At 38.8% G+C, this 14,932-nt stretch overlaps 1 protein-coding gene across 3 annotated transcripts in view; it reads right to left on the bottom strand.

Annotated features, from left to right (window-relative positions):
• Positions 1-14,932, bottom strand: part of MTR (5-methyltetrahydrofolate-homocysteine methyltransferase) — a 50,013-nt gene that overhangs the window by 23,041 nt on the left and 12,040 nt on the right. For all 3 annotated transcript variants that reach the window (XM_088053460.1, XM_014248337.2, XM_088053461.1), the window contains exons 7-18: positions 14,872-14,931; positions 12,335-12,429; positions 8,569-8,669; positions 8,163-8,224; positions 7,355-7,422; positions 6,040-6,116; positions 4,832-4,944; positions 3,364-3,504; positions 2,623-2,808; positions 1,861-2,040; positions 791-907; positions 550-690 (exon numbers count right to left, since the gene is read on the bottom strand). In XM_088053460.1, the coding sequence (XP_087909586.1) occupies positions 550-690; positions 791-907; positions 1,861-2,040; positions 2,623-2,808; positions 3,364-3,504; positions 4,832-4,944; positions 6,040-6,116; positions 7,355-7,422; positions 8,163-8,224; positions 8,569-8,669; positions 12,335-12,429; positions 14,872-14,931 (1,341 nt within the window). The remainder of the gene's footprint in view (positions 1-549; positions 691-790; positions 908-1,860; positions 2,041-2,622; positions 2,809-3,363; positions 3,505-4,831; positions 4,945-6,039; positions 6,117-7,354; positions 7,423-8,162; positions 8,225-8,568; positions 8,670-12,334; positions 12,430-14,871; position 14,932) is intronic.

The raw sequence follows: 14,932 nt of genomic DNA, 5'->3' as shown, positions 1-14,932 counted from the left end.
GGAAGTCTATGGCACAGCCACAAATCACAAGCAACTATTTCACCTTTTTTATATACTCCATGCAAACCATTACCACCAGAGAGAGAGAGGTTTACTCTTTGTCTCCCACAGTGCACTTGTCAATTAAGTTCCAGCACCAAGATCAGCTTGCTTATGGGATGGCCTTTTTTTCCGGTTTTAGTTTGGTTTTGTTGGTTTGTGAGGGTTCATTTTGGGGCAAAGTTTGTTTGAGATTTTTACTTCTTATTTTTTGAGGGGCTGTTTTTTTTCTTTAGAGAATGCCTATGCAGCTTGGTCTCCTGAATCACATTAAGAACTCTGGCACAGGCTCTTCCATGGCATGAAACTGGAGAGGTTTGATCTATCACAGGATACTCATTTTATTCTGTGTTAATAACTGAACTACTTGTAGTATGATTAGCAAATTCTTACACCCACAGTTATACTGATACATGCAGTTTATAGGCTGTTTTGCCTATTACCTGTAGGGAGGTGGTGAGGCTCAGGTACTACGCTAACTACTGTTCAAAGCTTAAAACTGGAAGTTACCTGAGCATAATGTAAAAGTTTTTCTGTCGCATCAGGATCTTTGTTCCAGATTAGATTCTCACACAGCTGTAGCAATTCCTTGTGGATATCATCATACACAGGCAGATTCCCAGCATTCACAATTCCCATGTCCATGCCATACTGGAAAAAAAACCATACAGAATCCCCCAGACAAGGCTGTCAGACATAGCACTGCACATCTGCCAAGTGCAAACATATGGAAGCCAAAAGCACATCATACCTTAATCGCGTGGTAAAGGAACACTCCATGCATTGCTTCTCGAATGGCATCCATTCCTCGAAAGGAGAAGGACAGATTGGAAAGACCTCCACTTATCCTGGCTCCTGGCAGTGTTTCCTACAGGAATTGCACACAGATTTTTAGGAGAGTGCTTTCCAAAAAGGAAATCTAAGTAAAGCATTCAGTTCATAAAACAGCTGGTCCCTAAGCTCAGCGCATTGGCTATGCACCCTTTCTCTTTTCCCTGTTCCAGATCCTTCTAGTTACTCAAATTCATAAAAATCAATTCAAATCTGCAGAAAAATTTACAAGTAAAGGAAAGATCTAGCAGCTACTGTAGTTTCCACTGTCACAGGTGGTATTCTGAACACACCAGTCCTCCCACTGCAGCATTCCGTATTTTCTCCATGCAAACCTACTTTTGGTTCTTCCAGTCCCCACTCTGCTGGAAACAGGAGCAGCCAGTCTGCCTGCCTGCATGTCTCAGAAACAGGCTGCAGCTGAGCAGCTAAACTCAATCAAGGGTACAGCCCCACTTCTGTGATGACAAAGCAGTCTGTGGCGTATTCAGTCCCTGACTGCATCTGACAGAGCATCTCCACATCAGGGTGCCTTGCAAAACACAACGGTGCAGTTTCCTTGGCTGTATGTAGGTGATGTCCTTCACCGCTATACTTCTTTACACATATTTTGGCTACATAAAAAGTCAGGTCGCTGAACAAATCCCTTCCACAGAAAAAGGAATTTTACAAATAAAAAGCAGTTTTATCATACCTTCAAAGAGGTCCTTTTAGCTTGCACATAAATGTGATCCTGACTACAGTACAAAAAATTGACTGAAATATATTTATAGAACCATCTGAAGTTGTTCTGCTGGAAATACAGTAATAATGGGGAATGTTTGGACTTCAGAAGAGCAGACCTCCTCACTAGGCTAAAATGTGTAAAATTTTTCAGTAGTGTTTTGTTGTTGTTTGAAGGGGGGTGGGACGTTCTTCTGTTTTATGGGAGTTTAGGGTTTTAAGTAAGCTCATCAATGTACTTCAAGTTAAAATAACCTTACAACTCACTTTAATGGTTTTAGTAGCATTAATAAAATTTATGGCATAAAGGTTATGTTCTTCCATTCCAGTTCCTATGGTCAAAATATTAGGGTCGAATATTATATCATTTGGGTTGAAGTGCACTTTTTCCACAAGGAGATGATAAGCTCTGGAACAGACTGCAATCTTCGTTTCTGTTTCTGTTGCCTAGTGAAGAAAAATAACTCTGACATGAAACGTACAGACCACACAAAAAATAAACTCTCCAGAAATCATTTACAGCTCCAATGACTCAAGACTCAGAATGTGCACATGACAAATATTAGGAAAGGATTCTATATAACAATATTGTATTTAAAATTCACCACCCCTATACCTGGAGTTTTCACTCTGCTTACAAAAGAAATCTCACTGCCCAATGTTTCATCATCCTATGCAAAGCTTAATATGTGGTTTTCAACACAACTAAATTAATTCACAAAGATTTCACTCTCATGAGAAACAGTTTCTGAACTAAAAATATAATTTATGAAGGAAGAGTTCAGCATGTCTGAATAGCAAGAGACACTCCTGAACTAAAACAGCTGCACTTAGGTCAGTACACGGATACTTCAAACATTTGAGCAGCATATGAAATGCTTAAAAATCAGGGTCAAAACTACTGCTAAGGTTATATAGAACTTCTCTAAATCAACTGTGTCACTGAAATAAAATAACTTTGTCTTGAAAAAGAGGTAGAAAGCCCTACACTTCAGAAGAAAAACACCTCTCCTTTAAAGTGACACTCACCTGCCCCACTTCATCAAAAGCCATAACAACCATAGCTGCTCCATATAATTTAATTTTCCTCGCTTTCTCCAGAAAGTCTTCCTCACCTTCCTTTAGACTGATGCTGTTTACAATGCATTTCCCTTGGCAACATTTCAAACCTGCCTCAATCACTGAAAAATTTGAGGAGTCTATGCATAATGGCACCTGTAAATAATAGAGAAGTAAGCCAGGAGAGCACACAGAAGTTAGGAATTACAGTTCTACGTGATGTTTGTCCATTTGGACATAAAAATGCACACAACATTAATCAACATTTATGAATAAAAGTTTTCACATGATATTCATACAGAGATCTCTACTTCTCCCTGTAATATCTTGTGTTTCTGATTTAGCTACTCATTCTTAGAGAAAGCACATTGAAGAACTATATTTTAAAGCCATTCTATATCCATAGCAACTTTAAGTTTTCTGGTAGGCATTATGCACTGCCAATATATACATTATGGCTCATAACTGTTCCAGAATAAACCTGCATCCAGCCTTTCTAGCCAGAGAAAAGTACTGGCATGTATTTATGTGAAAGCAGGCAGAAAAGCCTGTGCTTCATCCAAAGGCCTTCCCTATTACAGTATCACTTCCTCTCAGGAGACAACTACATCTGCCTAAGCACATGAACTGGTTATTAAATGAAACTGTATCAACATCTTCTGCATGCAATTTACAAGTCAGTAACATGTTCTTTATTGTGACAATTACAACCTTTGCAATATCAGGTTCTGAAGAAATCAAGTTACAAAATCTGGTCATTGCAGTAGGGCCATCCAACATCCCATCATCCATATTTATGTCTAGAATCTGGGCACCCATCTCAACTTGCAATTTGGCAACACTTAGGGCTTCCTAAAGAAGAAAATAAAAAACCAAAACAACATTGATAAGAAAAAAATCCTAGTTATTCTCAGGATAACATTTCACTTCTCCAAGCTAAGCATGCAGTCAAAAAAGGAAATGGTCTATGATGCACAACAATACAAAACAGTTGCTAATATGGAACAACTCATAATTACTTTGTTTACAAACATGACATCAGAGACTTGATGTGCTGGTAGCATCATCAACTCTAGAGAGTTGGTCATATGCCTAATTGAATAATTTAAGATTTGCTTGGTAAGAAGGACTTGATTACAGGAAAATACAGTCTCTCTGATGGTATGAAATAAGGGCCTTGCATCACAAGCTCAGGTGTTTTGTAACACAGGATACCTAATTTGTAAAGGCTGTTCAACACTTTTGCCAGCTGCAGAATAATCACAAGCACTAAGAATGAAAACTAAAGCTCTTCCCCCAGCCTATTTAAATATCTGAACACTATATCTATTGACTTTCTCTTTCCTGTCATTCCGCAGAGTCCCTAACAACTTGTATTTAAAGATCTCTCCATTTAATAGGCCTAACCTGCTTCATGACTTCTATGAGCCTAAGAGTCAGACTTCCAAAAATACAAACTAAGGCTTTCACTTTGATTTAACATCAGAGTATACCCTGGGGCAGAGTCTCAGCTCTCAAGAAAATCACTCTATTTGTTTCAATGTTACAGTATCAATTCACACCAGTAAAGGAGTCTTCCGGCCTCTTCATTTCTGCCCTGCAGTAGTTTCAAGAACGCAATTACTTTCTAAGTATCTTTTCTGGACCAATGCTCATGTAGCATGTTGGGAGTCAGAAATCAAAGTAGCAATTAGAAGTAATTGTAATGCTGAGCAGAAATGGGGAAGTGTGGAAGGGAGAGAGAGCGAGAGCTGCATAGTGCCACAATCTATCCCAAGTCAGATGCACCTCCTAACTTAAAAGAGGGGAATGCACCCACCTTCTTTCCCCTGTTCTCTGTAAATCAACCTCTAGATACAGCACAGATCAGGACATTTTCTAAACCATTACCAGCTGTATAACTAAATTAAAAATTAAAAGTTTCCTGTAATACTTGTCAAAAAAAAAAAAAATTCTTGTAAAGCTCTTCTCAGTTATTAAAGTTATTAGCAGCTAGCAAGCAGAGGAACAAAGAACAGTGAAAAATATAAATCCTCCATATTTTCTTACTCTTGTAACTGGTATAGAATAGTGCTTTGTGCCAGCAAAACAAACAATAATAGCGTAATGGAGCAATGGAAAATCAGAGCATCAGCTATAAAGACTATTATTCATATGAGACTACTGTTAATATGTATACTTCATAGTTGCCTGCCATGATGAGTTTAGCAAACTTCCGTGATCCTGCAACATTGCAGCGTTCACCAATATTAACGAAGTTGGTGTATGGCCCAATCCTGAATGGCTCCAGACCTTAAAAAGATATTTTTGAACATATTGGTTAAAACAGAAAAGATAAAACTGCGTAAGAAAGACAAAATCTCTTTTCTGAACTGTAAAATAAAGGTCTCTCTCTCCATGAATAGTGATTTCTCGGCACATCAGTGCTCTAATGAGTAACTATCAAAGGAACACAATGAAACAACTGCCAATAAATACACCAAATCTTTCTATTCTTCCTCAATGACAATCAATAACTTACATGACCCACAAAAAATAACAGCAAACTTTTCCAATACAGAAGTGCTTTGGACATCAGTGTGTATGTTCTTTTAACTACGTCAGTGTCATGCATGACACTGAGAGAAGCAGCAGCCACTGAATTGACTGACCAACAAGGGTAGCTCGTAACCACATACCCTAGTTCAGAGAAACAAGGCCAGTTGGGCTCTTGGGTAGCAGGCAATGCAGAGGCAAACAAACTACAGCAGAACCAAATAAGCTAAGGCATCACAGGCCAACCATGATATATTTCATTTATGCTAAACTGATTTGACTTGAGGTTAAAATCCCAGACTGAAAAGATGGTACTGTTCTACTCAGATACAGATGGCTCAAAGGCTTAAATGAATGCCCGAAGTATGGAGAACACAGATTTAGACTTTGTTAAAACAAAACATGTTCTAGACGTGGGTGTATTGCTGAAACACAGTCCCAGTACAACTGACTCAGCATCTGAGGTGAGACAGGGCAGCCCTTTCACAGCTGGTGTACGAGGATCTCATCCCAGCTCTGCCAATAACTGCAGCCAAATTACCTGGTCTATCTGTGCTTGACCCTTCCAGTTATAAAGTGAAGACAAAGATACTCATTCACCATTACAACATGTCTGAGACTTGCAGAGTAAATATGCTTGCTTGATTATATTATACAAGATGGCAGTGATAATGTTCTACTGCTCCTTTAGCCAAAACAGGAAGACTTAGATCTGGTTACACATCCATAACTTTGCTGGATTCAGGTAGAAACCACACATTCACAGCACTGTTCTGATCAGGAGAAAATAGCCAATAAATTTATAAAGGAAACTTGCATTACTTAAGAAACTTAAACTGTTACACACTTTACCTGACAGCAGCATGTATCCTTGAGAGAGAGAAGGTGGAACCCGAGGCTTACAGAATTTCACAGCTTCGGCAATTTTTCTGAGTTACAGAAATAAGAACATTTTCAATAAAATTAAATTACTCCAGACAAGACTTAAACAGAATATATTAGACATACAGCTACATTTCTAATTTAGCCCTGTAGAGACAAGACTAATTAGGCAGTTTCACTTTGTGAGGCCAAAGGCAAAAATACACTCCCAGAAGATCCTAACATAGCTATTTGCAGGAAATGTACAAGGCTGAAGGTTTTTCAAATACAGAATGAGATACAATGGGACACTTGAAGGATTTCAGAATCAGTCCTCAAGTACACTGATTCTTACCATATTCATGATTTGCTGAGCTGTGCAACTGCTAATGACTGAAAAACCAAAGCAAATCAACCAAAAAAAGAAGCCGTCAAAACACCAAGCAAATAAAAAAAACCCAAAACAAAACAAAAAAACAAAACCCCAAACAAAAACCAACCAAACAAACAAAAACCAAAAAACAAACCCAAACAAACAAAAACTAACAAACAATCACATCCACTTCCCCCAATAAAAAAAACAAACCCCAAGGGACAAACATTGTTCTGTACTGTGACACATTTCTCAGATGCCAGAATGACTCATGCTGTTCACATTCACTTTCTCTGCACTCTAGTCAGGATTGACACACATTCTCCTCTACATGTTTACATGTCACCGCTTCCCAGTTTATATCAGGGTAAAAATTAATCACAAAGGCACTTTTTCTTTTCGAGTTCAAGTGAAAAAAGGAGGCTTTCCCACTGACCTACTTGCAGTGAGAAAGACATCAAATGCTCCTTCTTATTCACCAGGAACAGCACCAGCTGTACAGCATTCATAAAACTTCTCTTAAGCAATTTCCCCAACAAACACACACACACCTCCCTTCCTCCCCTCTAACATCAAAGGAAACCTTAAGTTTCACCTTGTGGCTAGGACTGCAAAAAAAAGACAAAGAAAATACAAAACAAAGCAGAGAATGGGAAGTCTACTCTATCTACCAATGAAGAGGGAGAATTCCAGAGCAATTTCAGATGACAAAACCGAAGAGGTTTAATTCTTGTTTGAACCACCCCTCTACTCATTCTTCATGATGGGCACAGCTATGAAAGCCAGGTTGTTCCCACTTCATATATTGCTGCAATTGGCATTCAAGTGATCCATCTTTTCAGGAAACTCTAAGACAAGCCATGGAATATTGTGCCACAGAAGCAGAACTTAAATTTACTTTGTAGTCCACCAGAGCTGTAGCACATGAAGTACCTGATATGCGCTGGTGTGGTACCACAGCAGCCTCCAACTATGTTGACCAAACCATCCAAAGCAAAATTCTGTAAGGGGAAGGAACATTTTTTCAAAGTTATTAAAGGAACAATTTCAAAGTTATTAAAGCTATGTTATAGAAATATTTATTTATTTCTTTTTCTCCACATGTGAAGCAATTCAGGGAGCTCACAAGAAAAACACTGAATTAAAGAAAGCAATTAGCACTACATTGTCTCTTTATGATTTGAGATTGGATTCCCAAGGCTAACCAGAAATTTCAACAGGTAATTTCAAAAGACTACATTTGAAACTGGCCTATTTTATACCATGTTCTTGCTGACACTGCAGCTTCAGACACACAGCTCTGTCTTGCTGTGTGTCTGAAGCTGACATCCAGTGGCATGGGGAAGGACACCCTGTACTAGAACATCCCCAACATTGGCAGTTCCTGTACACACAACTCTGTAAAACTGTGCCAAGCTAATAAACACCACTCAGATTTTTTGAACAATTCCCAAACATAACAGTAAGAACACAGGAGTGCAATGAGTAACATGCACAGATCAAGTGGCAGGAAACCTTCGCTTAGTACATAAAAGTAATTAAGGTTTTCAGTTTCCTACGTAGTTTTCCTAGTGTGATACTTCAAATCACTATCATTCAGCAAATTGTCTATAAACAATCCAAATGACAGGTAGGAAAAAAAATCCAACCCCAATACTGTAACAAGTATGCAGAGGACACAAGCAGAGTTCTTGTCTACTAGTACATCAGATGTGACATAATCAGAAGAAGAATTTTATACCTTTATATGCTTGGCAGTCACTTCTGGAGTTTCATCATAACCACCAAAAGTATTGGGAAGACCTTAAAACATAATTTTTTTTAGTATTGCCATTTGTTTAAAGTCCTAAAGAACAGAAGTAAATTCCATAAAAGGCCCATTTAAAGCAGCTACAATTGTATGAGGACTAAAATGCCTCATCACCCTTGCAATCACTACTCAGCAGATTATTAATTATGCAAGAAATCATTCTGGATTCATTGTCAAAGAACTAACAACAGTTACTTTCAGCAGTTTAAAATATTCTTACTCCCTTTTTAATAAATCATCTTTTCAAGTTATTTCAACTGTATTACTGCTAACAAGATGGAACAGGCTAGCTACATTTCATGGGCCTGTAAGCATAGGAACATGTGCACCAACACACCTGCGTTGGGGTAACAGATGATGTAGGCGGTTGTACATTTTCCAATTGTTTCAATGAATGGACGCATTTCAACTGCCCCTAAAGCACAATTTAAGCCAATACTGGAAAATAAATTTTCAAAAATTATATTGAAGTAAAAACACCTTTTACACATACAACAGATGAATGTTAGTGCTGGCAACTGCTAACTCCCACAATCATCTAGAACAAAACCAACCTGATCTCCAATTTCTTTAATCATCATCATCAATACAGCATGACTGTGCAAAAGGAGAACTCTCAAGTGGAAGAAAAGCACAAGAGTGAAGGGGGCTGGACTGAATTGAACTAGGAACAATAAATCAAGATTTCATTTCAAAATCCAGGAGGAAAGTGGCAGCATTTTGACAGCAACTGCAGCAACACGACGGCTCTGTATTTTCTAGGTAAGAGAGGGAACAGTGGAATGAGAATGGCAGATTGGAAAGGACTCTTATGTATAGGAAAAAGTATGAAAAAAGGTTGAAAAAGCAAGACCTGCTTCAAGCTGCTAACTCATCATTTTCTTTACAAATTATATATAAATTATATCAGCTTTGGAGGAGAGCAAGTGCCTCCCCCAAGAAGCCTCATGGCAGCACAAAGCTTGGGCAACTGAATCTGCTACATCTTACTAATCAAGACAGCACTACAGCAGAAGAATTTTTGCATTAGTAATTTTCTAAACAATTTTACCAGTGTATGAGATAAAATAATTTTCTTTCCTTCAATAACTGATACATAAATGAGACTTGCACTCAAAACATCTCCATTTGTATTAAATATAGAAATTTATCTTGCAGATAGTGTGCAAGATATTTTTACATATTTCCTGATCTTTCTGCACCACTCTAGAAACCCCATGAGCACTGCAGAACTTGGAAGGTGTTCACAGAGCTGCTGGAAGAGGAAGATGTAAAAAAGCTTTCTCTTTTCCTGGAATAACAGCCTCAGAGAGGATGCAAGCTAACCCACTGAATCAGCAACGTGTAACAGCCACATCTCCCAGCTGACTGAGCTCCACAGGCAGCTGAGCTAATTAAGTGCCTGTATGCCCACTTAGTTTCACACAGGTCAAAAGCAGAAAAGGCCTACACAGGACTGGGTGCATAAAATGATTTTTGACTTTTCTTCTGTTTCCAAGGACTAGGCAGAGTGCTGGTAACGTCATAAGTAGTAGCAATAAATGCTTGAATTCAGATTTACTTGTTGAACAGAATGAAAATTGTTGAAATCTGAGGGGCTTACACCAACAGCCAAACCAAGCATTTTGAGTATCACAGTCACAGACAGATATCAAATAATGCACAAACCCCTTCTTCCAATAACTTAGGGATGAGACAGTAAGGGTTTGGCTGTATTTTTGTTTTGGTTTGGTGTTTGAGGAGGGAGGGTATATGTTTTTTTAAACAGCAAGCTCTACCTTCAAAATGCTTTCTCTAATACATTTTATATGAGCCAGAAAAATTTGAAAATAACCTTTCTTTTATCATTTCAATATTTGGTGTTTACATATCTTTAAATCCATCATACAGATTGCCTGGATACAAACAGCAAGCCCAAGGAATACACAATTTATTACAGCAATGAGGTTCTGGAATTTATTTCCAAGTGTGGGCTCCCCGACACTCAAGATTTTCAAAGCAAGTCAAGAATGGTTAGCAGCCCTTATCAAATGCAGACAAATGCAGTGTATTTCCTACTCTTAAATCATTCAATTTACAAACTTCCAGTTCATACTCCCCACACATCAAACTGCCTGAATTATTACCCATTACAGGGGTTGCTGACAAGTATATTTATGAGCATGACACAATCCAAGCATTACTTGTCTCAGAACTGCAGCACAGACATGCACATTCTCTCAGAAACAAAAAGCAGCTTCTGTGGCCATTATCATCTCACAGCACACATCATGCAAGAAATCATTTGAGAAAAGCAAACTGTTAAGCACACCTCAAAAGCCAGTAGCCTTGAGCCAGATAGCTGATATTCTGTCACTGCTACCCTAGTGTAATAACCATCACACACCCATCTTAAACATCACCTCCCTCTCTTGCTCACTTCTCCACAGCAGTCATACATAAAGTCCTGTGAAAGATAAGGCTGCAGAGTGCCCTTGGGATCAGAACAAAATCCAGATTATGGCCCAAAACTCAGTGTATGCCTTCTCAATGCTGCCACAGTAGTATCATAGGATTTGAAACAACACATCAGAGCATTTCTCATGGCAAGCAAGTTGACACATGTCTTTCAGCACTTGCTAAGTACAGTTCATGAGTTTCTCAGCTACCACCTCCATTGCCAGACACAAAGCACACACTTTTAAGGGTGGGCTCCAAACTAAACTGAATTGAGGATGACACATCACCCTAATCAGGGCATATACAACCCAAACAGAAACACATGAACACATGTAACACGATTCCTAGGATACTACTACTAACAAGCTTTTTCACAACCCTAAAGCCACTCTGCACTAATTTGGCCACAGAAACAACATTAAATGCAATCTGTTCCAACCACTAAAACCCTTCTGCTACAGTGCTGTACAGTAGCCTTTTAACAAACGAGAAACAGGCCCTAAACATTGAGACCCATATGACAGCTTTTATGAAATATGCCTTAATAAATTATTGATTTCTGCTCCAGTGCCCTTTTTTCTTCTTCAGAAGCAAAAGAGTTAGAGCAAAATCATCTGAGAAAGACTCATGCCAAATATGGATCATGAGGCCATGATGCTGAGAGAAGAAGTCAACTACCACCCTGTTCCAAGATGCTCCATATGTTACTTCTGGAACACCGTCTGGTCTGGGAAAGTGGAGCCTCAAGGGCAGTCAGGAAAACTGTGAATGCAGTCTTCTGCTTCTGCATTATTGAGATGACAGATTGCATGGTTTAGCTGAAATTTTGTTGTAAAAACAAACAATGGCTCATTATAATGTGCATGGTGTGCACTAGTAATAGTGAACTAAATGCTTTCAGATAGAATATTCTAAGACAAAACCATCTATTTCTGGTGTAAGTTTTTGTGTGAAGAGAACCAACCTGAGAGTGAAAAAAGGCAAAGAGGAAAGAGAAGACAAGGAGGTAGAACAGGGTAAATAAACACAGAAGAAGAGATAACCAGGGGAAGGAATTCAAATGAATATGCAAAACCTTGCACAATGACACATTATCCATTTGCACAGAACTTAACCTCATATTTATCTGAACTTTTCTACCTGGATAAAAAAGAATTAAAAGTAAATGGAGGCATCAGGAGCTCTCAAAACAACCATGCCTATCCTTGAAAAAAACACTGAGGCCACATTTTTTCTAAGAGTTCAGTAAAAAGAACACTGCAATAGCATCTTATGCTTTGTTCTTTCAAGACACCCTAAAACACTCTCAGCTAGCGCTGCTTCCCTCTAAGAAAGAGATACAAGTGCTGCCTGTACCAGGGATTGGCTCCTTGCACAGCGCAAGACAGTAGGAGATGGCAAACTACAGTTTCAGATTTTGACCTAATTGTGATTTCAGTGTAAACACAAAGCCTCAGATTATTTAAAGCAATTAATTAAAAATTCAGCTTTCTTTGGAAACATAATTTCTGAGAGGGAACAACAGAAAAACACATTAGTAAAGCACATGATTAGGATGATCACAGTTTATATCACTTCCAGTTAGCTGCAAGTAAGGGTTAAAATAGAAAAGAAGCTCAATCTACAAATAATCAGCTAAGAGAATGAATGATACATTTCCTTACCAAAGTGGCTTACTGTGGGAAACACTAATGACAAATGCCTCTCCTGTCTGGCCAGAGAGGGTACGCCCACTCTTATCCACAATAGTTCCAGAAACCTAAACATCAATTGAACATAGAGAGAAGAAGAATTAAAAGCACAACAAAATGGAAAATTAAAATGGATGAACTGCTGTAACTCAAAGTAGAGAGACCTGTGTTCCACTTAAGGTGATGAGGCACAACTCAAAACAGAAAAATTAAATCCTTTTCCACTGTATAATTATTAAGCTATTTTTCTAGGAGAAAGAAGACTGTTTTTTGGTCTTTCCTTCTCTCCCCAGTCCTCAGGGAAAAATAAAGAGGGAGAAGAGAAAACTACTCTGAGGCACCCAGCAACCAGGTAGCATGAGTACCATGGCATCATTCTGATGACAGCCTCTGAACCAATCCACAGGGGTTTTTTGTTCAGGCAGCTATCAGCACTCACCTTCTCCTCATCTCCCCATTTAAGTTATTTCAGGTCTCAGGACTGCTATTAAGTTCTTTGGTGGTGGTTGGTGGAAAGGTGGGACAGGTGGGTCTCCTTTCACCACAAAAGAACATCCAATGTTGCAACTTAGTTGTGGAAGTACAAGTTTTAACCTGCACAATCACACTTCTTTAGCAGTACACAGAAAGAGATGTGCAAATAATAAATAACGTTTTGATCCCGACTAACAACTATGAAGTTGAGAATTTGGGAGGCATCTGGATGAAGCAGGAAAGGCTCCTCAAATGTGTTGATTCTGGTCAGGATAAGGTTAATTCCTGCAGTAGCCAGGAGGGGGCATGGCTAGGACAAAGGAAGTTATACCATATCATTGCCAGGTGTGGGAGAAGGGAGACTCTCCAGGGAAGAAGGGGTTCCTTCCAGTGGCTCAGAGCAGAGGGGTAACACCAGCTCTGAGCCAGTTCTGAGCCAGAGGTAGCGGTTTGGGAGACGCCGGTCCCAATCCAGGGAAAGAAAGATGGGAAGAAAGTGGGGGAACAAGAAACCAGTGCATGGTTTGGAGAATCTCAGTGAGGGCACTGATTTGCAGACTACCATTCCTACATCACAACAGCAGGCCTAAAAGCTTTTTTTTCCAGAACATGGAATGGGTTTATAAGACTCCAAGCGAAAGTAAATCCACTATTCACTCCAAAGCATGTTTTAATATTGATGCCACTTCCCATGTTCAAAGTACTCAGTCAGGGAAGGTGATCAGTAGAATCTCAGAGAGCTGTGCTAAGGGTTGTAGCTTCTCAACATAACTGAACTGAAAAGGAAACAAAGAATGAGGAACCAGGCTATAGGACCACTCTGTACAGGGCAATGAAGACAAAAAGTCAACCCAGAAAACTCTCTGTGCTAACTGACCAAGTACAAAGTTGTGAACACAGAAGCTCTACAAAATGACACCTCCAAACCAGTTTTTATTGTTCTAGAAGCTAAACTAAGTAACAAAAGAGACTTTTATTAATGCAATTTCCAAGCTCACTAGCAGTGAAGCAAAACATGAGAAACTACAAAAAAGAAATGGAAAAGGCAGAGAACATCACTAGGCTATCACACAATCCCTGATGTCTGCACTTTGAATGCTGTTTTGTATTACCATTCCACTCTGACTTGAGGAAGTGGAAAACAAAAATGGGACAATAATGAATGAACCAAATGGAACAGCTAAATAGAAGAGGACTCTTCAGGCTGAAAAAAAGATGACTAAAGGAGGCTGTCACAAAGGACTACAAATGCCATGACTATGCAGCAAAGGGAATATAGAACAGCTGCTCATTATCACTTTCAAGAGATAAATGGCAAGACACAATACAAGTTATCAGGTGGACTGCCCAGAAGTAAGCAAACTTTCAAACCAGCACATTCATAAACTGTGAAAGTTACTGGCAGATTATTCTGTAGATGCCTGGGTCCCACACAGGTTTGAACACAGATGCTAGGAAGGAATAAACACATTCAACAAAAGACTACAAAAAGACACCAACTACAAATCAGAAAGCCTGGACTGAAAACTGTAGAAGACTGGAAGAATACATCAGAACTTCCAAAATAATCTTATTCTTTTTCTGTATTTCTTCCAATGCATTCATGAGCAACAACTATCAGAAAAAGACAGAGAAAGAATATGGAGTAAGACAGATTTTTCTGACTTCAAATGGCCATTCATTCTACTTGAAAATGTCAGAATTTGCTTAATTTCATCCTTGAAGCACTGGTTCCTATTGCCCTCAAGACAGCAAGCCTGAAAAAAAACCATAATTAGACCTTTTCTCTCGGAAATACACAGAATAAATACACAATGGAATAAAGTCATTCCTTAGTCTATGGCTTGATCTACTGAACAGAGCTATCCAAGGCTGATTTCAGAAAACTGTAAGGGGTTTTACTTCCACAATCATGTGGAAAAAAGTATATTTCCAATAAATTCATTTTCTTCATTTCAAAGCACTTTAATCAACTGTCATCTCAGCTAGTTCACAAATGTAGCTTAAGGATATGTAAAATATTGAAATATACTTACAAATATGGGTCGGGAAGCATACTCTTCCTCAAACAACTTCTGGAGTGCAAAAAGAGCAGCC

This window comes from Pseudopodoces humilis, chromosome 3 (genome assembly GCF_049639895.1).
Source record: "Pseudopodoces humilis isolate 2021_Gansu_Grassland_sample_001 chromosome 3, ASM4963989v1, whole genome shotgun sequence".
Lineage (NCBI taxonomy): Eukaryota > Metazoa > Chordata > Aves > Passeriformes > Paridae > Pseudopodoces > Pseudopodoces humilis.
The sequence above is the reverse complement of the archived record's forward strand: the minus strand, read 5'-3'. Positions and strand labels throughout refer to the sequence as shown.